The sequence below is a fragment of the Plasmodium gaboni genome, chromosome 11 (assembly GCF_001602025.1).
Source record: "Plasmodium gaboni strain SY75 chromosome 11, whole genome shotgun sequence".
NCBI classification, from domain to species: Eukaryota; Apicomplexa; class Aconoidasida; order Haemosporida; family Plasmodiidae; genus Plasmodium; species Plasmodium gaboni.
The window spans coordinates 650,500-673,390 of NC_031491.1; the positions used below are offsets into that span (position 1 = coordinate 650,500).

The following is a 22,891-nucleotide window of genomic DNA, read 5'->3' on the forward strand; positions in this document are numbered from 1 at the left end:
TTTTCAATTTGTTTTAAATAAAAAATTTATATATATATATATAATATATATGAATTTTTTTGTTGTTTTGTTTTTTTAATTTTTTTCATTTAATTTTTGTTTTTGTAATGTTTAATTTATTCAATTTGTAAGTAAATTTTTTTTTTTTTTTTTTTTTTTTTTTTAAATCATTATTTTAAATATATATATATATAATATAATTATGAAGTATTTATATATATTTATATATATATATAAACTCTTATATTAATGTTATGAAATGATAAAAGTGTAAAATAATATTAATAAATATGATATACTAATAAATTAATATATTATATGATGTATATATATAATACATACTTAATTAGATTAATTAAACATTTTTAAATAAACATATTACGCTTATAAAAATATTTTCATTTATATAATATTGTCTTACATATACCATTAATATATTTCAAATAATATTTATTTATTTATATATATTATTTTATTTTTTATTCCATTTTGAAGTTTCCTATGTTTTATTATTCTACATAAATGTATGTATATATATATATTATAGTAACTGCCTATTAATAGCTTAATATGCATATATCATCAAAAAAAAATTTAGAAGATTGTATATTTTGTAGAGTAACAGGAACAATAGTATTTGGAAGTGTGTCCGTATATTCTTTTTTAAAATTTTTGCAAGCTCCAAAGAAAAGTGGAGATCGAAAATTTTTTGGATTGATTTCTGTTTGTTTCAGTTTTTTATCTTTATATCGAGCTTTTACGCCAGCCAAACCAATAACATTAAATAAATTCAATAAAAAAGATGTTAAACAAGAAAAATGAAAGTATGAATTTTAACGAAATGTTAAAGAGTAATGAAAATAATATTAGGAGTGACAAGTTGAATAATTTTTGTACTTCATTTAATAATTCCTCTATGTCCTTGAATTGTACAAAACAAAATAACATATCATTATTAAATAATAATAACAACAATAATAATAATAATAATAATATAAATATAAAAGTTGAACCTAAAGCAGGAGAAGAACTAGAAATTTATGTAGAAAATATGCTGAACGAATTAAAAACCAAAATGCAGAGCTTATCAGATAATCTATTAAATAAAGTTGACAATATGGAAAAATATTTAGACGAACTAGAAAATATTATGATGAACTATACATCTCAAAATAATTTACAGTAATTCTATTAATATATTTATATATATGTTTATTAATATATATATGTGTATTTGTATATATATGTGTATTTGTATATATATGTGTATTTATATATATATGTGTATTTATATATGTATGTGTTCGTATATTTGTGTATATATATTTATATAAATATATTTTGCTTTTCTTATTTATATTTATTCGTCTTTTTTTCCCCACACACCCTATTTATTAAAAGTATCTTTTTAACCATTTCTTATTAATATTAACATTTTTATTAAAAATACATTATAAAGATCATAATAAAAATTATAAAGCATTTTTCTTTTATTTAATAATACATCAAAGAGAAAAAATATATATCAATTATTCATATATATGTGGTATTATAAAAGATAGGTATGTTTTACTACATATTCTTTCGGATCATAAATGAATAAATACGTAAAAAAAAATGTAACCTAATATAAATAAATAAATAAATAAATAAATATATATATATATATATATATATATAATAAATATTATATACATGAATAAAATTAACAATTTTAAAGGTGCGTCATTATATTCATTTTTCTCGAATGTTAAAATCAACAAAATCATTGGGAATTACATTTTTTATTTAATATTTCTTTTTCGTTTTTTTAATTATGTGTGTATATCTTAAACTGTACTTCATTTTTTATTTTTTATATAAAAAAAAAAAAAAAAAAAAAAATATACTCATAAATGTATGTATATATATATATTATATTTATATATATATACAAACAAAAAATATATAATATAAAAGTACCTGTATTTTTAAAAAGCGAAAAAGGATTTTTTTCTTTTTTTTTTTTTGGAATTTTTATATTTTTGGAACTTATCAAACATATTATTTATTATAAATATTTTCACATTTGATGAAATGTTATATTATAATTAAATTTTTACCCTTAGCATTAAAAAGAAAATTTTATGTATAATTTACAATATATTTATATATCTTAGTGTATAATTATATTATGAATATATTTATTTTCATGTGCTGTTATATTATATATATGTAATATTTATTTATTTATTATTTCCCCCCTCTGTTTAATGAATGTATAAAATTTATAAAGTTTTGCCTTGTGGTTATGTGTTTATATTCCGTCCGTTTTAAAAAAAAATATAAGAGCAAGAAATAAATGAGAAAAAAAAAGAAAAAAAAAAAAAAATATATATATATATATATATATAAATAGACATTGTTTTATTTATGATATAATAATTCATCACAACATATTTATAACTTAGTTTATATTTGTATATATACATATAAACGAAGTTAACAAAAGTATATATGTTAATATGACATAATATAAATATTCTTATAATATAATGCCAAATTTTCCATAACTTATAAAAAGTATACATATATATATATTTGTATATTTAATATAATTTTTTTTTTATTTTATCTTATTTCTCCTTAATATTAATAATTAATTTATAATTAAAAACATTTACATTTCAATTACAAGAGTATATATCACATATATATATATATATTATTTATTTATTATATTTCATTTTTATTTTTTTTATTTTTTTATTTTTTATTTTTTTTTTGTGTAATATGAATAATCACATTTGTGCATTTAGAGATGATACACGATCAAAAGAAGCTGAAGAATTTGTTCGAAAAAATGGGTTTACATTACCTTTACAAATATTTCAAATAATGTCCTTTTTTATATTTATCTTGATAATAACATTAATATTTCTTATGACAGCTTTTAATACAGATCACATATTATTTTCCCTTTTTTATATATTTTTTGGTACCTTAATAATAATAATTTTTATATTAACATATGTAGTTACAAAAACAAATCCCGTAGATCCTTTATCATTCAAATATTTAAATGATATGATTAATGAAGAAGAAATTAAAGACTTATATCAGTGTGATATCTGTGGCTTTGTTCAGCCAGAAAGTAAGCACTGTAAGGTCTGTAATAAATGTGTGTCTGTTTTTGATCATCACTGTATGTGGGTCAACAATTGTATCGGCAAAAAAAATTACAAGTAAGGAAAAAATTAAATTAAATAAATATATGTTTATATACAAATATTTATGCATGTAGCATAGAATGATAATAAATTTTTATTTTTATTATCCAATAAAAGAGAATTCTAATTCATTAGTAGATTTGCATATCAAATAAAATATGTACATGTATTAATATATTAATATATTCATATATTCATATATATATATATATATATATATATATTTCCTCTTAGATATTTTGTAGGCTTGTTATCTACCTTAACCCTTTTCAATTGTTTTGTTTTTGTATTCTGCATAGTATATTTTATTATATCTCTAAAACATGACCTCATAAAAAATAGATGGAAATATGTAAAACAAAGAAATAAACAAGAATATAATTGCATATATGTATATATATATGTATGTACATATGTATATTTATGTTTTTTATTTATTTATTATTTTTTTTTTTAGTTCTATGGATCGTATAACGATATATCCTTTTATATCTTATTAAGTTCTCTTTTTATATTAAATGGGGTTGTTTTTGTTTTAGTTATACAACTTTTTGGGTTACACATTTTTTTGATATCAAAAAAAATGACAACCTATGAGTATATCCTTAATAGATCTCACCACGTAAAAATTATATAATAATAAAAATATAATTTTATATGGACCTTAAAATATTAATTATATATATATATTTATATTTAAATCCATATCCTTTTTACACCTCACATTTTTTTTAACCATTATACCTTGCAGTCCGAAGCAGAAGGAAGGAATAAAATAAGAACTTTTTTTGATTGGATTATTATAGATAAAAAGTATACAAATAATGAAATATACCTATCAAAAGACAATTACATTTATATTTTTATATTCCTCTATACATTATATATATTTTATTTATTTTAAAAATTTAAAAAATTTTTTTTTTTTTTCTCACTTTTCCTGCTTTTTCAGGCGTTCGAAAAGATCTCAAAATTTGGACCAAGTACAATTTTTAATAAATAAGCAAATAAATAAATAAATATATATATATATATATATATATATATATTTTTTTTTATAGGATATTGAAAGGCACGAAATTGAAAGAGGAGAGATTACATTAAAAAATTATTAAAAGAAAAAAAATGGAAAAAATAAAAAATAAAACAAACATTAACATTAACATTAACACTAACACATAAATATATACATATACATATATATATATATATATATATAATAATTTATTCTTAAAAAATAAAAATTTTGTTGAGAATATAAAAATGAAGTTTACACACACATAAATATATTTTAACATATAAATATATAGATTGTGTCTTCTTTTTTATATTTTCATGTATATATATTTTTACTTAACCATTATATATATGTGATATATTTTTATATTTTTCGTTAATTAATTTTTTTTGTAAACTGAAGATCATTTAAAATCTTGTAATTGTAAATGATCCGCTTGTTTAATAATATCGAGTCCAAAATCTTTTTCTTTAATTTTGGATTCTATAAAACTTAATCTTTTAGTTAAGTTGTCTAAAACTGTTGAAATTGTATCATTTTTGGTTGATATAACTTCATTTTGTAACTTGAGTTTTTTATTTTCTTCTATAAGTTGAATGTTATTATTATCATTATAATAATTATTATTATTATTACTTGTATTATCTGTATGATTTTGTTTTGATTGTTTTAACGTTTTGATTTCATTATTTAATTCGTCTGTATATTCTTTATATAATTTGGTTTGTTCATTAATTTGTTGTTGTAAAGATTTAATAATATTAACATTTTTCAAATTAAGTAATCTTTCTTTTTCAGTAACATCCATTAAATTTTTATTAATATTTTCAACATGTTTTAATTTATCTCTTAATTGTTTAAGTTCTTCATTTTCTAGAACGATATTTTTTTCTATTAATTCGTCATATGTATTTTGTAATTTTAAATTTTTTTCTTCCAGTTTTTTATAATTTAGATAGAATTCATTATTTTCTGAACTTAACTGTGTATTAATATTATTTAAATGTTTTAATTCTTTTTCTTTTGTTTCTTTTTCTATATTCCATTTTTCTAATATTTCTTTATTTTCATATTTTATATTATTATATTGATTCAATAAATCTTCATAATCTTTTTCAATTTCTTTAACTTTCATTTCATAATTTTTTGTTATTTCTAAAATTGTCTCTTCATTTTCTTTCATAGTTATATTTGCTTGAATTCCTAATTCTTCTTTCATACGTTTATTTTCTTCTAACAATTCTTCATAATTATTTAATAAAACTTGTTTTTCATTATCTATAAAATCTTTTTTTTTTTTTTCATATTCTATTGTTAATTCTTCTATTTTTGTTTGCACCATTTCTTCGGTTTTATTTTCGAGGGTTTTAATCATATCTTCATATTCATTAATTTTCTGAATATTTTCTTCATATTTTTTTGTTAATTCTTTATTATTTTGATTAGCTTTCTCTAGCAATTGATCATACTCTTCTTTTTTTTTGATATATTCTTCGTTTATCTCTACATATTGTTTTATGTAACTTTCGACCTTTGATTCGGATTCTTTCCTGATTCGATCGATTTCTTCTTCTAGTAGATCTGCAAATTTTTCTTGAATTTCTTCCGACTAAAAAATCATAAAAATAATAAAAATAAATAAATATATAAATATATATATATCATATATATATATATATATATATCATATATATATATATGTATACATAATATACATTCCATAGTTCCAAATAAAACACATAAACATAATACATTAATATTCACTTAAGTTGTTACCTCCTTAGTGTGGTCTTCCTTTATTTTTTTCATTTGCTCTTCCAGTTTACAATTTTGATCACTCAATATACTTAATCTTTTTTGATAAGTATCCTCTAGATTTTGATTTTGATTTAATATATTAACATTTTCTTCATTTAATAAAGATATATTAATTTCTAGTTCATTTTTTTTTTCATTTAATAATTTTGTTTCCATATCTAATTTATCAATTTTTTCATTTAGTATATCTATTTGTTTATCTTTTTGTAATTTTATATTTTCTTGCCATTGTTGATTTTGAATATTTAAAGTTTGTTCTATATTATCTTTTTGTAATAATAATTTTTCTTCATACATTTGTATAATTTGTTTTTTTTCATGATCCCATTTTTGTTGCTTTTCTTCTTGTTCTCTATTTAGAACATTTTGAATTTTTATTTCATATTCACTTTTATATTTTTCTTGTAATTGTTCATTTAATTCTTCTTTTAATTGATTAATTTGTTGATTATAATTATTTTGTAATTCTTGTTTTATGAATTCTTCTTTTTCTTTATTTTGTAAATATATTTCATTTTTTAAGACTTCAATTTCTTTTTGTTTTTCTATTTCCCATTGTTCTTTTATATCTTCTAAATCTTTTTTTTGTTGTTCTAATAAATTATCTTTTTCTTTATTTTGTGTCCAAACCTTTTGATTTTCTTCATTAATTTTAGATATTTCTTCATTTTTCATTTTTTCTATATTATTTTTGAATATTTCTATTTCATTATTTTTTTCAATAATTAAATTATTTATAAAATCATTTTTATCTTTTTCTATTTCTTCTTTATATTGTTCTAATCTGGAATGAAAATCATTTTCTGTTAATGTTTTGATTTCTTCAAGTTTATCTTTTGTTTCTTCTTGATATTTTTTTTCTAGTTCTTCTTTAAACGTAATCATATATTCATTTGTTTTTATTTGTACTTGTTTTAATTCTTGTTTTAATAAATTTTCTTGTTTTTTTAAATATTGCACTTTTTTTTCATAATTCACTTGTTCTATATTTAAATTATTATCTTTTTGTATAATTAATTCTTTGTAATATTTTTCTTTTTTTTTAAATAGACAATTTTTTTTTTCATATTTTTCTTCTAATTCATTAATAACATCAATGAATACCTTTTCTCTCGTTTTATATATGTTAATAATTTCTTCATTTTTCATTTTTAACTTTTTTAAATTATTAAATGAATTAATAAAACATTCAAGTTCGCTTTTTATTTTCTTATTCTTTATATTTATAATATATAATAAATTATTTAATTCTTTACCTTTTTCATTTAAAATATCTTCTTCTTTTAAATCAGTTGAACATATATCTCTATTATTATCTAAATTTTTTTCTGTTACATTATTATCTATATTATCATCATTTTTATATTTATCAAATTCGTTAATTTTATTGTATAACATATTTAATGATCTTTTATTTTCATTAACAAATGAATTCACTTTTTCTGTTTGTGTCTTCATCAAATTATTAATAAAATTATTATCCTCATTTAATTGTTTTTTTAAAATTGATATAAAATGTTCAACAAGCTCTTTTTCTTTATTGGAAAAATAATCTTTAGCATAATTTATATAATTATCATGAGGGAGATCCGTGTCATTATTTTTATCACTGTTAGGACTATCATGATCAAGAATTTTATTATACTCATCAACATTAATATTGTTGTTATCAACATTAATATTGTTGTTATCAACATTAATATTATTGTAAGTATCATTAATATTGTTTTTATCAACATTAATATTATTGTAAGTATCATTAATATTGTTTTTATCAACATTAATATTATTATAAGTATCGTTAATATTGTTTTTATCAACATTAATATTATTATAAGTATCGTTAATATTGTTTTTATCAACATTAATATTATTATAAGTATCGTTAATATTGTTTTTATCAACGTTAATATTCTTCTTTTTGCTCATATTTATATTCTCCATTTCCTCAGGTATAAAAAATGAACTATGCATTTCGTCATATCTATCATTTGATTCAGAAGGATCATTTATTTTATTCAAATCGTCATAAATTTCATCCTCTTCAACATTTTTCATATTTTCAAAACTATTTATATGAACCATACTTTTGCGGGGAAATGTTTCATTTTTTGATTCTCCAAAAGGGCTTAAAAATGTAGAATTAGAAACTTTATAAATATTATCTTGAATAATTTTATCCTTCTTTTCATACATATTTTCAACATTATTATTATTATCATTATTATTATTATTATTAATATTATTATTATTGTTGTATATATCCGTTTGATTGTCTACATTGTTATTTGGATTCCATACGACCTTAAGAGATTTTATTTCTTTTGTCTCAGGTTTTTTAATTTCATAAAATTTATGTAGATTATCAAAACTAGTTGTTTTTGTTTCTCTTCTACTTATTACTGGTATATGCATATTACTTTGAATAGGTGTCATAATTTTAGATTCTTCATTTTTAGAATATCCAAAATTATTATTTTCATTAGAAATATTATCATTAAATGTTTTATCTAAATTATTATTTTTATTTAATGTATCAATAATATTTTCATTAGAATATACTTTTGCAAACATACTGTCATCATTTTTAGTATAACTTGGTTGTTTTAAAAACACATCCATTTCTGTATTTTTATTTAATGGTGATATATTTTCATATGATGAGTTCAACATATTTTTTTCATTAACTTCTTCATTATAATTTTTATTTTCTAAGGTACTTGTTTTTTGTTTTTTCTGTTCATTATTTATATAATTTTCATCATTTTCTTCTACATATTTATTATCTCTTACTTTATTTTCATAAACTTTATTACTGCTTGGAATAAAAATATTAGATCCAAACTCTTCTGTTTTGTTATTACTTGTATTATTATTATTATTATTACTAGTACTGCTTTTTTCATTCTTTAATGATTCCATATAAGGAGAAACGATTCCACCTTGGACTAACACATTTTTCTTTTTGATAGTTTTTAACCCGGGTGTTTCGGCATAAATATTAAATGCGCTACGCATTTTGCTAAAAGAAATAAAAAAGAGATATACAAATAAATAAATAAATAAATAAACATATATATATATATATATATATATGTGCACATATTAACCATTATATATATTAATGTTCATATTTTTTTTTTTAGATTTTCCTACTTTTGCTGAACTAGCGAACGATATCCCTGGTTGGCATTTTGTAATGTGTTCATTTTTGGTGGTGCAGATATTTTTTCTTCATTTTCAATTTTGTCTTCTTCACCTTTTATAACCCATCTATTTAATTCTTTATTAAAATAAAATTTATTTTCTTCACCCAAGTGTGCAACCGTTGGTTTTGATTCATTGTCATCATTTTTTTTAGACTTGATGAAATTCCAAAATGAACCTGTAACAATTTATATAAAAACAAAAATATATATGAACAAATAAAAGAAAAATAAAGGAGTGGGGGGGAAGGAGGAAGAGAGAAAAAAAAAAATAGTATGTACAAATAAATATATTGTACATATATATATATATATATATATATATATATATATTATATTTAAAATATAAATCATTTTGTATGTATCATTTTAACTTATGGTTACATTAATATCTTTTATTATAGTATTTATAATGTATTATATATTTTTATTTTTATATGGACATAACACTCTCCCACTTAGAATTATTTTTTAATATTTTACCTTTCATCTTCTTTTTACTTTATCATGGAAATATATAATTATTATATAACAAAATGAAATAATTAAAATATATATTTTTTATTATTATGCTAAAAAAAAAAAAAAAAAAAATTATAAAAGCAGCCACATGCTTCTCTTTTTCTATTTACCATCAAACAAATATTTAAAATTATATTATTTAAATATTATTTTTTTCATATATTTTTTTAAAATAAAAATTTATATTAATAAAATAAAGAAATAAAAATACAATAATATTAATAAATAATATATGTAATTATATATTTTATATTTTATATTTCTTTTCATATATTTAAAAAAATATATTTTGATTTATTATAAAGAGAAAACATAATTATATATATATATAATATATTAATAAAATTTTATACTTTGCATACAAATATATTACTATATGTATGAAAAAAAAAATATATATATTATATTATATACTTTTAAAATTTTCTCTATAAAAAAATATATATATATATATATATATATATATATATATATAATATTTATATAATATATTTATATGGTATTTTAAAAGTAATAATAAAAGAAATACAAAAATATACCAAATTATATATTTATATAATATATTTATATGGTATTTTAAAAGTAATAATAAAAGAAATACAAAAATATACCAAATTATTATACGTACTTATTATATATATATGCTATTTTGAAATATTTATATTTATTTATTTCAGAAAAAATAACTTTTTTTGTTTAAAGTATTTTTTATTTGTTTTTATTTCAAATGAAAAATATTATTATGAACATTTTTATTATTAATAATTATGTATTATATATATATATATATATATATTAATACTAAATGTGAACTTTATCAAATTGAATACTTCAATTTCCTTATATTTTCCTTCGTCTTTGTTTTTTTTTTCTATTCACCTTATATATTTTTATAAAATCCTAAATTTTAATGAAATATATATTTAATATTTCAAAATATTTTTTATTTTATTTTATTTATATATATATATAATTGCATAATTATAGAATTATGTATTTTTTTAAACATACAAAAAAAAAAAAAAAAAAAAAAAAAGTACATATTATATATATATATATATATATATATATGTGCATTCCTTTATAATTTAATTGTTTGATAATAATTAAAATATGAATAGAAGAAATAAATAGTACATAATAAAAATATATAATTAAAAAAATATAGATTTATAATCAAATTAAAAATCCATATATTATATAACACTTATATAAATATATGTTCAAATATATTAAGTTGTTCTTTTTTATTTATATCTATATTTTTTTAAAAATAATAATATTTTAAAAAATAATAAATATTTTTTAATTGAGTTGGTAATACGGATAAGGAATAGCCATTTTTATCTTCTTCATAATAACGTATCCAATATGAAAATTTCTTATCACATCTTTTAACTGTCCATATTTCATCACATAGTACTTTTTTGTCACCTAATTTAATATTTTTATATCCATTTATTTGTTGTATTTTTTCTAATACGCGATCATCTTTGCATTCATGCATAGCTACCACTTCAACGTTTTGTATCTTTCAAAAAAAAAAAAAATAAAATAAAATATATATATATATATATATATATATGTATAACCTTATGAATATAAAAGGTTATACAGTTTTTCAAATGAAAAATATACGATATATTGTACATATATATATATTAAACATTCTTATGAATCATATACACATAATAACATATAGTAGCTTATATATTATTAATTTTCTTTAATTATTATACTTTATATATAGCTTGTCGAAATAAAGCTGTTTTTATTTGATTTATAACATGCTCAATTTTTTTCTCAAAATCTTTGGTATGTTCATAATTTTTTAAAAAATCAGGACGAAAATGAACATTTAAAAATTCGTGCGGATATTGCATATTTGTTCCTTTTTCCTGTATCCATTTTTTATCTCGAAAACATGGAAATTTAAACATCATATAAAATTAAAATATATATATATATATATATATATATATAATATATATATGTTTTCTTTCTTTTATTTTATTCTTCATATAATTTTTTTTTAACTTTAGAAAATGTTTATAATAAACTTTTTATTAGTATTCTTTTTAGCAAAAAAGAAAAAGAGAAAAAAAAAAAAAAAAAAATTATATTAATTTTACAGTTCAAGGATAAAAAAAAATATTTATACATACATATATATATATATATATATATATATATATATATATATATATACTTATTTTTATATATACCTTAACGGTCAAAAAAAAAAAATAAAATAAAATAAAATAAATAATATATATATATATATATATATATATTAATCTTATGATATTTTTTTTGACATAAAAATTTATATCATAATTTCATAAAAAAATACTATATAAATATGTATAATATATGGACAATTCATGTATTATATATATATATATTATGTGTAATATATATTTTTGTTAATCCACTGTGGATGGCTCAGACTATGAACCCTATTACTTTTCATTATAAAAATTAATATTGACAAAAAAAGGATAAAGAGGAAAATGCACCTTTTGTGTTGTGTTTATTTGATTTTCAGTGTGATATTTTCCTTTGATTAATTTATCCTCAGAAAAGACAAGTAAAGATAAGATATTATTTGGTAATGTATATGAATATGTATTATTTTTATGTAATATATGATTATTTGTAAATATGCAATTTTCGCTATTACATAGAACTTTTATATTATATTCAAAATAAAAATAAGAGAAATTTCCTTTTACTTTATTATCATAAGATGTAGGTTTATTTATTTTTTTCATATGTACTTCTAATAGAAATAAACAATGTTTTCTACTAATGCATTCATATAATATATTGGAAATATTTCTTTTTAAAATTTTTTCAAGGAATTCATTTCTTCTTCCTAGATATTCTGAAACCCAAATTTTTTTAGTGATTGTATTATCATTTTGTATATTATCTGTATGTTTTAATTGATTAGATTTTAATAGAAAAACACTATGTGTATTATTTTCATTATCTTCAGATATAGCTATTTCAAAACAAAAATTCTCTTCAAAATTAACTGAAGTAGAATTATTTTTATTAGAATCATAATCACACCATTTACCTTGTAATACATATTCATTATCATTTTCTATAAATACATGACCATCTCTTTTTACATTGAAAACATTAAATTCATATAAAATATCTAAAAATGTCACAGATGAAAAAAATTTATGTTCATCAATTAATACTTCGAAAACATTCTTATTAAACCATGCACATGTATTAGAATCATTTATATTTTTATTATTTTCTAAATTTATAAAATTAACAAAATTAGAAATATATAATATATGTGTATCATTTATATTATCATAAGGACTCGTCATAAAATTATCATCTGATAATAATAAATCATTATTATTTATATTTTTCTTATAAACATTATAATCTCTTAATAAAGAAGCACTATTACAATAAGTATCTTCATCTGTTCCTTTAATATGATTTGCATCTTTTTCATTCTGTATATCATTATGTAACATTCTCAAATTTTCTAAATTCTTTGATATATTTTCTTTATTATCTAAACAATCCTCTTTAATGTCCTGTTCATTATTTTTTTCTTTATTAAATTGAAAACTTATTTTGGGTGTATTATCTCTATAGTTACGTTTTAAATACTGTTCATTAGAATTAGATAATATATTCTGAACCTCATTTTTTTCATGGTTAATATCAGAAGATGGATTACATAGATTTTTTGATACATTCTGCATATTATTACATATATTATTATGAACACCATTAATAATATGTTCATTATTTATTTTGACTTGATTTGAAGCATATAGAGAATTATTTATATTCTGAAAAGGAATCATATTTTGATTATTCATATTTATATTATGAAAATGTCCATTTTCTAATTGAATATTATTATAAGGTATATTACTTAAATTAATATGGTTATAATATTCATTATTATATGCATTGTTATAATAATTTTTCATATGTTCCATATTCATATTATTATATTTATTATTCATATAAAAATTGTTCATATATATTTGATTATTATTATAATAATAATGATTATTATTATTATTATTATTATTATTATTATTCATATAATCTGGATTAGGTTCTAAAAAATTTTGGTTATTTAGAAGATAATCATTATTATTAAATGGTACATGATACCTAACATCATTTTTATTATTTTCATAATTATCATATATATTATTTATATTATTTATATTTGGATGTTTTATAGGACATTTTGATATTACATTGATCATATTATTTTTGTCAATATAATCTTTCTCTATACCTTTGAAAGGATTATTAGAAATATTATTATGATTATTAATATTCTTATTATATATACTGTGATTATTATCAGCATTATTGTTATTATTATAAATATTATTTTCCTGAAGATTTATTTGTTTGTTTTTTCTATTATTCATATTTTCTTTATTATTATCAACATTATTAATATTATCAATATGGTTTATATTGTTTATGTTATTGTTTTTTTTCTTCTGGTGTATTTGTTCCTTCATTGTTTTTTTCTTCTTCAATTTATTATTCATACTATTATGAATATCTTCTTGATAAATTTTAAATAATCTTTCAATGTGTGTTTTAAAGGAAGATCTACGTTTTCCTTCTTCTTCATTTGCTTTGTTTTCTTCATTATGTATATTATCTTTATATTTTTCCTCTTTATATTTATCTTCTATATATTTTTTTTTACTCAAATGTGCTTGTTCATATTCTCCTTCCTCATCTTCATATTCATCATCTTCATATTCATCATCGTCATCGTCATCATCTTTGATTAGAAGGGAATTAGAACCATTAGGCATGTTTACATATTTTAAATAATTCGAAATAAATTTCAAGAAATAACAGTTCATTAAATTAAAGGAGAAAGAATTTAAAATATAATTTTTACTAAAAAAGTCTTTATGCATTTTGTGTAATATACATTCTTTTATATTACACAAATTACTAATCGTATTGTATTTAAATCTAGTATAATTTGGTGCAGATATATCATTCATATTTAATTCGTTATTTTCTATTGTTGATGAATTTTTTTTTGCATTTTTGATATGTTCTTTAATATGTTCAACTGGACATTCTTTTTTTCTTTTATGCATATGTTCACTAAAATTATATATATTTTCATTTTTAAACATAGGATAAACAAAATTATAGAAACTTTTTTTCAGAGTATTATAATTTATTTCTTTAATTTTTTTTAGAAAAATATTATAATTTTGTTCTAACTTATTAGAATCTTCAGTTTTGAATTTTTTATTTTTATTATTTCCTTTAGATTCTGAAAAGTGTTTTTCATTTTTCTCAAGAATATTAGAATTGTAACTATTATTATGACTATCAATATTATTATTATTGTATATTTTTTTTTTATTTTGTTTCTGTTCTCCTCTTTCCATATCTTCCAAATACATATTTATACAATTAAATTTACGTTTGAATGTTTCTTGTTGTTTTTTCATGAATAAATCACATTCCTTTTGTATTTCTAATAATATTAAATTTACTAGTTTAGAAGATGGTCTATTCTTTATATTAGGGTTCAGACAAAGAAAGGATAATTTTGTTAATTTCTCGACCAAAAAATCAGGGAAATTTACGCTATAATCTAAAATAGAATATATTGATTTGTAATCACTCATATTTAAATGATTAACTAAATAATCAAAAACGTTATCATCATTATCATGTTTCTTTTTATGATAAAAAATAGGACATTTCTCATTTTTACTATAAATACAATTGTAATTCTTTCCTACATGAATAGCAGGAGATTTAGATACCAACATTTCTAATATGAGGGCACCAAATGAATAAATTTCTGTTTGCTCATTAATTTCATGAGTAGATATATAATAGGGGTCTGCATATCCTGGGGTACCTATAAAGAAAAAATAATTGTCATAAATATAAATATATATATATATATATATATGAAAATTAAGTGTAATATAATATATATATATATATATATATTTATTTTTAATTTTGTTTTTTTTTTTTTCGTACCTCCTGTCAGGTTAAACACATTGTTGTTGTTCATATAAACAAAGGAAAGCCCAAAATCACCTAGCTTAGCATTAAATTGATCATCTATTAAAATGTTTGCTGATTTTAAATCCCTATGATATACAATAGGAGAAGATGTATGTAAATAACATAAGACATTAATTATTTGTACTAATATATTTATTCTTATACTAAATGATAAAAATAGAGGTGTGTTATTATCAAATGAGTTTTGTTGAAATGGTGAATATTTTGAATTATTGAAATAGGGGAAAATATTTTGTTTATAAAATGTTGATGTATTGTAATTTGTAGAAGAACAAGAAGAAGCACTTTTTTTTTTACGTAGATAATTTTCATAACAACTTATATTATAATAACTTAATTCTGGATTTTCTTTGTTTTTTGAATTATAATAATAATAATGATTAAATAATAATGTTCTTAAATCACCTAGATTAACATATTCATATATTAAATAAAAATTATTTTTATTCATAGCATAACCTAATAAAGATAAAATATTATTATGTCGATATCTACTCATAATAATTATTTCATTTTCAAAACCATTATTTTCATTTTTCTTTAATACTTTTATAGCTACATTTATACAATTCTTTAAAACACCTTTATATACTGTTCCATTCCCTCCTTTTGCAATTCTATTATATTCTGAAAAATTATTTGTTGCTTCTACTAAATCATTAAAATCATATTTATTAGATAAAATCTTTAAAGGAATAAATATATTCTCTTCACGTTTTTCTATTCTATTAAATTCTATACCTTCATTTGGTGTTCTTGATTCTCCATTTTCTCTATTTATTTCATCTTCATAAGTCTCATTTTCTTCATCATACATATTTAAAATGTACTTATCATATGTATCATATGTTTCGATATATACTACCTTTCTATTTTTATGTCTACTCGAATTCATTCTATTAATATTGTTGTTATTATTAACACGATTGTTATTATTAATACGATTGTTATTATTAATATGGCTGTTATTAATATGGTTGTTATTAATATGGATGTTATTAATACGATTGTTATTAATTCGATTGTTATTAATATGGTTGTTATTAATATGGTTGTTATTAATATGGTTGTTATTAACATGATTATTATTAATATGATTATTATTCATATGATTATTATTAATATGATTGTTATTAACATGATTATTATTAATATGATTATTATTCATATGATTATTAATCACATCGTTATTGCTCACATGGATATTTTTAATATGTCTATTTATATATTTATTATCAATATGTTTATCATTCACATAATGATTATTAATATTGAAATTATCGTTATTATTAATATTGATTTCTTTCTTCTTTTCGTCCCCGTCCTTCATATTGTCATCATTTCTTGATAAATTAAATCTTAAATATTCTTGCTTCTTCTTTTCCATTTTTTGTTTAAATGCCTCCACGGCATTCTTCTCTAAATTTTTGTCCTCCATAAGCTCAAGATTTTTGCTCACAGAAGACAAAAAGGAAAAGGAAATAATGGGAAAAAAAAAAAAAAAATATATATATATATATATATATAATACAATAAGATGTAATAAAAATAAAAAGGCTAATGCAAATATTAATAAATGAAGCCAAAAACAAAAACAATGTTTCTTCTATAAGAAAAAAAATTTATATGCCATATAAATTATATTAACTAAATTATATGCATTTGTTAATATAACAAAAATTAAAGGTTTAAAAAAAAAAAAAAAAAAAAAAAAAAAAAAATTTAATACACATTTGGTTGTCCCATATCTAATAGTTATTCTTCTTTATTTTTTATCATTTTTAATTTTTTTTTTTTTTTTTTTTTAAGTCTTGAATAGAAATATTTTATATTTGTTTTAATATTCTTCATTAGAAATATATAGTTTCATTGTTCTAAAAAATTGTAAACCCAATTTGAATTTAATACTTTGGTTTATGTTATATGAAATATTGTGTATTATTTAAAATGCAATCCTAACACTTTTTTCATATAAATATTATGTATATGTATATATATATATATATATATATATATTTTTTTTTTTTTTTGGGGTGGTGGTGGATTGGTTTGTATATTTAATATATCAAAAAAACATGTTGTATTCTCGTTATGTTTTATTAAATAATTTGTTTGATTAACCTTTATAATTCATGTAATAATATTTTTCTTTTCTTTTTTTTGTAATAATATTATATTTAGTGTATGAAATATTTATTTGGTTTAATTGTAATATTAAAAATATAATATATCAAAAAAACATGTTGTATTCTCGTTATGTTTTATTAAATAATTTGTTTGATTAACCTTTATAATTCATGTAATAATATTTTTCTTTTCTTTTTTTTGTAATAATATTATATTTAGTGTATGAAATATTTATTTGGTTTAATTGTAATATTAAAAATATATATATATATTATTTTTTTTTTTTTTATTTTTTTTATTTATATGTGTACACATAATTGTATAATTATTTACATATATTTTTTATTTTATTAGATTATTCTCCTAAAGAAATATTTATTTGGTTTAATTGTAATATTAAAAATATATATATATATTATTTTTTTTTTTTTTATTTTTTTTATTTATATGTGTACACATAATTGTATAATTATTTACATATATTTTTTATTTTATTAGATTATTCTCCTAAATCTTTGTAATTATGTAATAACAAAGACAATGAAAAATATAACTTATATTTATTTTGTACAATGCCACTAATTTGTTTTTTGTTTTTTTTTTATTTCCTTTAGATTTTAAAAAATATATATATTATTATTATCAAATAAAATAATAAATAAATAATACGAAATAACTGAAAAAAAAAAAAAAAAAAAAAAAAAAAGAGGATTTATCATAAAACCAAAAATAAATATTATTACAATTATTTTAAGATTATCTTAAAATACAGAATAATATTATTAATTTTTGTTCAATGCTTTTAGAAAAAAAAAAAAAAAAAATTATAGTAATAATAATTAAAATTTTTTATTTTTTTTTTCATGTGTGTATATTATATATATATATATATATATATACATATATACTAAAAATTAAGTACAAGAATAGAAATTTTTTGATCTGTTTTAACAAATTATTATTATCTTATATTATGAAATAAGAATTATTTAATATCTATTATTATATAATACTCTAATATTTTTTATTATTATAATTTCTAAATTAAGAGAAACCATTGCATGCATATTTTTAATAACTCGATCAAGTGTATGCATGTACCAGTGAACAAAAAAAAAAAAAAAAAAAATTAATTATTAAATAAATACGTTACATAATTTTATATTATGGTTTCTTGTACTCTGGACTATTTTAGACAAAGACATTTATTCTTGTTCGGTATATATTAATAATATATATATAATATATATATATATATATTATTCTCTTGCATATTACACTTGGAACAAGTATACTATTTAAATGTGTATTAAAAGAATATATTTATGTATATATAAATGTAAATATAATATATATATTTATATATTTAAAAGAAAAAAAATATTATGTGTATATAAAATATTATTATATATAAAATATTATATATATATATTATATATTAAAATATATATTCCAATGTTAATTTTTTTTTTTTTTATATATAAATTATATGAAAATTCTAAAATCATTTTATAATTAAAAAAAAAAAAAATTTTTTTTTTTTTTTTTCTTGTTCCCCTTATAAATACTTAAAAAATTATTTCAAATATTTATATGTATATATACCATAAATATTTACATTAAAAAATATTTTATCAAAAAAATTTCATTTATATACAAAATAACTAATTTTCCTTATTAAGAATAAAGATAAATCTCAATTTATTATGAGTGTTAAATTTTTTTTGTGAAATAATTATCAAGTGTAATGATCATTTTTTTTTATTATGTATAAAAATACATATATCATATTAATTCAAATGTATTTACTTATATCATCCCATTCTAATATTAATAAAAATTACTAATACCATTCCTTAAAAATAGCCTTTTTTCAAATATAAGAACAAAGGAAAAGTGTAATGTATGTAATTAGTGTATTTATAATTTTAACGCATGTAACATATTTTTATTAAAAAAAAAAAAAAAGATAAAAAAGAATCAGAACTGTTTATAAAAATAATAGTATATTGTATTATTATTCAACTCCCCATTATATTGTAAATAGAATTATATAATATATTTTATATATATATTATATATATATATATGATCTTATTTTGATCATAATGAAAGTATGGATAAAAGATCATTTTATATATTCATTTCCTTTTAAGTTCTATATTGTACTTAATAAAATGTAAATACATAATTCTTTATACACCCCTTTTTTTTAAAAGATATTATATATATATATATATATATATGTATTTTTTTTTTATTATTATTTTTATATAACATATTATGAATTTTTGAGTAAATTTAAAAATATGCACACATTTAAAAAAAAAAAAAAAATTCAATCTTTTTAATGAGTTTTAATTCTAACGTCTTTTAAACAAATTAATAAAAATCGTAATTAATATGAGAATAATACTTCATAAATAAAAATTAATAATAATTATAAATTTTATAAGTAAAAAACATAAAAAAAAAAAAAGGAAATGTATTTTTCCTTTATCAAAAATTGTAATTAAACATATTATTCATTTTGTATTCGTAATTCATTCTATTAAAACCTTCTTGTCTATATATTATCATATGTATATATATATATTTATTTATTTATTTATGTATATTTTTTTTTTTTTTTTAAACTATAATATATATTTTTTAAATAATTCAATGAAGAACAGTACAAGAGTATTAAAAGACAGTAAAATACAAACATTCAATACATGTTTTGATAACATAAATTTAAACTATGCTTCTCTAAAAAATAAACACTTGAAAAATGGACCTTCATTTTCATTTTTCTACGAATATGCTCACGATAGATCAATTTTATCCCTTTCACTAGATGAAAGTGGTTAAAAAATTAAAAAAAAAGAAAGATAAACATAAACATAAAATTCTTTTATAATATTTTTTCATATTTTTTTTCATTTTTTTTTATTTTTTTGTTTAAATAAATTCTGAGTAAGATTGTTTTTTCATTGAAACATATTTTTTGTATCATATGAATAAAAATGTTATAATAAATTTTTAAGTTGTCATTCAGAAATTTTAAATAGATTTTAACTAGTTCTATTTTTTTCAAATTTTTTTTTTTTTTTTTTTTTCATGCAGGAACATACATGGCTACAGCTAGCGCAGATCATTCCATACGTATACACAACCTAAAAAGTTTATCAACTATAAAAGAATTATATCATAAAAAATGTGGTCATTATGATTGGGTTAATGAAGTATTTTTTACCAAAAGAAATGAAGTTCTTTCAGGAGGATTGGATGGAAAATTGTGTCTATGGAATACTATATATTCTTGTAAAATTCAGAAAATAAATAAAATTATGAACTGTTCAGAATATTTAGAACAGAGAAAAAAAGTGAAAGAAGTAAAATTTAAAACATCCAATAATGTAATAACTTGTAAAGAAATGTGTGCACACCATTCTACAATTAGTGATATGAAATTTGATAAACAAAATGATAAATGTATTACTAGTAGTTATGATAAGACCTTAAAACTTTTTGATATTCGTAAATTTCGGCAACTATGTATATATAAAGGTAATCATACTTGTCCAATTACAAAATTTTTGTGGTTACAAAACAAAATAATATCAGCAGATAAAAATGGATCTCTATGTGTATTTGATGTAGAAACATCTCAAGAAATACTTAATGCTAAAAATACACATACTGGAAATATAGGAGCTTTAAATTATTTTTATTTGTATAATAAAACTGAAAAAAAGATGATAAATAATAACCCAAATATGGATCATGAAAAACGAATGGATAAATCCTTACCCTTTTCAAGTATATCATCAAATGATATTAAAAAGAATTATTCTTTAAAAAATAAAAATAATAACAATAGAGATAAGAATAATAAAAGAGAGGATGTTAATTATGATGACAATTGTGATGATAATGTTATTAAAAAAAATATTAATAGAAATATTAATTTAATTAGATCAGATAATTTATTTGGACAACATGATAATTATTTAAATTTAAATAATGAAAAGATACCCTTAATAATTACAGGTGGTCAAAATGATGGAATATTGAAAGTAAGAGATTTTCGTATATTTCATAAATATATCAGTTACAAAAAAATACACACAGCTAGCATTAATAGTATTATAACTTATAATTTAAACAATAAAACATATATTATTTCTTGTTCAGCAGATGGTTATTGTTATCAATTTGAAATACAGAGTATATGTTCATCAAATTTGAATAATTATTTAAAAAAGATATGTGTAAATGAACCCATTTTATCAGCACGATATATTGGAAATCATTTTATTTTGGTTGGTTCATCTTTTGGAAATTTATTTTTATTAGATTTTTCTGATTGTTCAGAAAATACATTAACAGAACAACCTAAAAATATAGCTTCAATCAATGAAATTAATACAAATTCAATTAATCTTTCTGATAAAATTAATAATCCTTTAAATGAAAAAAAAAGTACTAATAATGATATATTATGGGCTTTCGGGGCTTGTAAGAAAGGAGGAATTAATTGCATTGATTGTATATTTGTTTATGATTCAAAAAATAAGCATACAACTGAATTTGAAATGTATAATATTATAACAGCAGGAGATGATGGTATACCATGTTTCTTATATATACCCAATTCTTATATTTAAAAAAATAGCATATAAAAATAAAAAAATTAAATTAATTCATATATATATATATATATATTTGTGTTCTCCCATAAATTTGTATATTATCATTTTTTTTAATGGAAAAAAATAAAAAATAAATAAATAAATATATATATATATATATATATATATATATAATAAAAAATAAATAAATAAATAAATAAATATATATATATATATATATATATACAATGATGTAATATATATACAACATACAATACAAAA

General features: G+C 17.9%; 7 protein-coding genes across 7 annotated transcripts; 4 read left to right on the plus strand and 3 right to left on the minus strand.

Annotated features, from left to right (window-relative positions):
* Positions 1-570: 570 nt before the first annotated feature.
* PGSY75_1120800 (hypothetical protein) lies at positions 571-822 on the plus strand (the record flags this gene model as incomplete). Its single annotated transcript, XM_018786331.1, has 1 exon — positions 571-822. The coding sequence occupies one exon, from the start codon at positions 571-573 to the stop codon at positions 820-822; it is 252 nt and encodes an 83-aa protein (XP_018641126.1).
* A 4-nt stretch (positions 823-826) lies between these two features.
* On the plus strand, positions 827-1,186 carry PGSY75_1120900 (heat shock factor-binding protein 1; the record flags this gene model as incomplete). The annotated part of the gene is made up of 1 exon (XM_018786332.1): positions 827-1,186. One exon carries the CDS (start codon positions 827-829, stop codon positions 1,184-1,186), a length of 360 nt encoding a protein of 119 aa, XP_018641127.1.
* A 1,586-nt stretch (positions 1,187-2,772) lies between these two features.
* On the plus strand, positions 2,773-4,324 carry PGSY75_1121000 (putative palmitoyltransferase; the record flags this gene model as incomplete). The annotated part of the gene is made up of 6 exons (XM_018786333.1): positions 2,773-3,224; positions 3,444-3,561; positions 3,667-3,831; positions 3,961-4,022; positions 4,162-4,192; positions 4,271-4,324. The coding sequence occupies 6 exons, from the start codon at positions 2,773-2,775 to the stop codon at positions 4,322-4,324; spliced, it is 882 nt and encodes a 293-aa protein (XP_018641128.1).
* A 306-nt stretch (positions 4,325-4,630) lies between these two features.
* Positions 4,631-9,741, minus strand: PGSY75_1121100 (hypothetical protein; the record flags this gene model as incomplete). Its single annotated transcript, XM_018786334.1, has 4 exons — positions 4,631-5,836; positions 6,004-9,067; positions 9,202-9,430; positions 9,735-9,741. The coding sequence occupies 4 exons, from the start codon at positions 9,739-9,741 to the stop codon at positions 4,631-4,633; spliced, it is 4,506 nt and encodes a 1,501-aa protein (XP_018641129.1).
* A 1,299-nt stretch (positions 9,742-11,040) lies between these two features.
* On the minus strand, positions 11,041-11,716 carry PGSY75_1121200 (hypothetical protein; the record flags this gene model as incomplete). The annotated part of the gene is made up of 2 exons (XM_018786335.1): positions 11,041-11,304; positions 11,513-11,716. 2 exons carry the CDS (start codon positions 11,714-11,716, stop codon positions 11,041-11,043), a joined length of 468 nt encoding a protein of 155 aa, XP_018641130.1.
* Positions 11,717-12,235: 519 nt separating this feature from the next.
* PGSY75_1121300 (tyrosine kinase-like protein) lies at positions 12,236-17,304 on the minus strand (the record flags this gene model as incomplete). Its single annotated transcript, XM_018786336.1, has 2 exons — positions 12,236-15,690; positions 15,819-17,304. 2 exons carry the CDS (start codon positions 17,302-17,304, stop codon positions 12,236-12,238), a joined length of 4,941 nt encoding a protein of 1,646 aa, XP_018641131.1.
* A 3,353-nt stretch (positions 17,305-20,657) lies between these two features.
* Positions 20,658-22,645, plus strand: PGSY75_1121400 (WD domain, G-beta repeat-containing protein; the record flags this gene model as incomplete). Its single annotated transcript, XM_018786337.1, has 2 exons — positions 20,658-20,841; positions 21,102-22,645. 2 exons carry the CDS (start codon positions 20,658-20,660, stop codon positions 22,643-22,645), a joined length of 1,728 nt encoding a protein of 575 aa, XP_018641132.1.
* Positions 22,646-22,891: the final 246 nt, after the last annotated feature.